We start from the raw sequence: 2582 nt of genomic DNA on the forward strand, positions 1-2582 counted from the left end.
GAATCACATTTAAATTTTTACAAGAGTTTTCGGAGATTATTTTTCTTAAAGTAGCTATGGAATCGCTGCTCCAACCATCGAATCTTTAGATTTTAAAAATCTTGTCCCAAAACTTTAATCTTATCAGTTTTATGATTTTTTTTATGAATTGATTGATTAATTTAACTAATCATTATCAACTGATGAATCAATTAATCCTAAATTTAATTAGTATAGTAGTTCAGAAGTATTATATTTAACTGAATATCATGATTATATTAAATAAAAAATTACTATTTCATCAAAACTTTTTATTACTGTAAATTTTGTATGCTAACCGTAGAACTTCTCAACATTTTAACGGGCGCGTCTGTCCCACTTGAAAAGATAAATCCAGAGCAGTTTCCTCTCTTTCTCCCGTACTTACAACTCTCTATTTATAGCATCAAACAACCTTCAAGTTTCTCGTCCACACAGGCTCTCTGTTTTGCACTGTTGTCCGAACCGTGTGTTTGCAATTTTGTTAATGCTCTCTGTTTCCTACAACGACAAGTCCTTCTCTAATTTTAGCAAAACCCTTTCGAGAGAAGTAAAAATCCCAATTTTTAGTTTTCGAAAAAAGAAAGAAGAAAGAAAACCGAATTTGGTGTATATAATTTAAGGGAACTGCGAACAGAACACACCGTCGCCAGAATTCTTGTATTGAATCTCGTGTAAGAGAAACATGAGGAACCTATCTTTCTACCTCACGAACTTGACAAATTTCCTCAACTTTCTTTTCCCTTTTCTTATAAAAATTCCATCAAAATCTTTGCCTGTGCAAATTGAGACTATGGTTTCTCTGGTTTCTCGTACTGGAAGAAATCTACAGCGGTATGAGAAAGGCTATCGCCTTGTTGTAGGGTGAGTTTCCTTCTCTTTTTTGTTCTCTCCTTTTCTTTTTAATATTTTCCGTTTCTGGGTTATTTTTTAATTCATTATGTTTGTATGATACTGCCAAACAATTGGAATTCTTCACAAGTTCGAGTTTTTTTTTTATGGGGGTCATTGTTAAACTTGTTGAATTTGATTTTTTTTTTTGGTTTATTTAATTATAGTTTTGATCTATTGCGTTTAATTTTGTATCTTTCATTGTTTTGATGTTTTAGGATGTCAATCTAGGCTTAAATTTAATTTTATTGATAAAAAGTGAAATAATTTCTCTTTTAGGGGTTTTCAATGGTAATTAATAATTAATTAATGGAATGTAATTTGTATCAGTAAACGGTCAAATTTTTCATCTGATCTTTGTTTGTTAATTTGTTTTGAAATTTATGCAGGTGCATTCCATATAGATACAAGAAAAGCCAAGAACCAACTTCGGTTGAAGAACTAGAAGTTCTTGTCATTAGTGCACAGAATGGTCAAGGAATGTTGTTCCCAAAGGTAATTATATTATATTACTTGCAGCAAGAGACTCTCTATCATCATTTGGTTTTTAAGATGCTTGTATTTAGTCGTTTCCTTTTCTTTGTAATTAATGGTCTCCGTGTTGTAATGAACAGGGAGGATGGGAAAATGATGAGTCTATGGAAGAGGCTGCGATGCGAGAGACAGAAGAGGAAGCGGGAGTGATTGGTGTTGTTGAGGTTAGTATTTGCAAATCCATTATCGCATCAGAGCTTCTCAATGTTTCTGTCAATGCTTCTTTTCTGAAAACTAATCAAGTTATTTGCTGTTGACTTTACAGGGTAAATTAGGCCCATGGCAGTATAAGAGCAAAAGGAGTAGCATAATGCATGAAAGCTACATGTTTCCTCTACTTGTTCAAGAAGAATTAGATAGTTGGCCCGAGAGCAAAACCCGGAAAAGAAGATGGGTATGTGTTCCTTTTATCCCTTGATGGTGTTAATGCAGCTGTTGAAGAGAATGGGATCTGATTTTGCAATGTATTTGCTGGTTTTTTCAGGTTTCTATTAATGAAGCTAGAGAAGTATGCCATAATTGGTGGATGCGGGATGCTTTAGAAGAATTGGTTAGGCGACGAAGACTAAATCCCCAAGCACAAAGTTAGGAAACCAGGAACAAGTTTCAACCTAGAATAGGTTTCAGAGCATCTTCTAGATGAAGTACAAATGTTGCTCCTTTTTCATTTTAGTTGATGCACAAATTTTGATTCATTGATTCTTTTAAGTCAAGAAACATGATTCTTTACTGCCTAGAATAGGTTTCAGGCTTGATTCTTTCGAGCCTGTGAATTCTTTAAACGCCAAATGCTTGTTTCTGCAGGCCAATGCTGGCCATGGTGATGGAGTGCTTGGTGACTTGGCCTGTTTCAGTTTATGCATAAAGAATAATGCAGGCGGTTGATGATGAGATTTGTAGATTGATTTTGCTTGATTTGTTTATAAAATGCTCTGCTTTGGCAGACCCGCCATTGATCCAGTAATACAAAATACCTCATAAACAACAAATCAACCGAAACCCTAGCAGACCAAGTCGTTACTCGATTATATACACTAAATAATATCAACATTATCAAGACAAAAAAAGAAGGAAAAAAACAGTCACTGGCTCTGCATGATCAATTGATCATTGTTTGCTGTCTATGCAAATTTTCAGCG

The 2582-nt window shown here is 34.3% G+C and overlaps 1 protein-coding gene across 2 annotated transcripts; it reads left to right on the plus strand.

Annotated features, from left to right (window-relative positions):
- The first annotated feature begins 432 nt into the window (after positions 1-432).
- LOC133676168 (nudix hydrolase 4-like) lies at positions 433-2342 on the plus strand. 2 transcript variants are annotated; one of them, XR_009835553.1, is made up of 6 exons: positions 433-882; positions 1299-1404; positions 1524-1607; positions 1709-1837; positions 1928-2087; positions 2248-2342. XR_009835553.1 is itself a non-coding variant. In XM_062097775.1 (5 exons), exons 1-5 carry the CDS (start codon positions 704-706, stop codon positions 2030-2032), a joined length of 603 nt encoding a protein of 200 aa, XP_061953759.1. In that variant the 5' UTR covers positions 433-703; the 3' UTR covers positions 2033-2342. The 2 variants fall into 2 exon arrangements, 1 of the variants encoding a protein (XP_061953759.1); XM_062097775.1 differs by having other exon boundaries at positions 1928-2342.
- The last annotated feature ends 240 nt before the right edge of the window (positions 2343-2582 follow it).

This window comes from Populus nigra, chromosome 16 (genome assembly GCF_951802175.1).
Source record: "Populus nigra chromosome 16, ddPopNigr1.1, whole genome shotgun sequence".
In the NCBI taxonomy this organism is placed as follows: domain Eukaryota; kingdom Viridiplantae; phylum Streptophyta; class Magnoliopsida; order Malpighiales; family Salicaceae; genus Populus; species Populus nigra.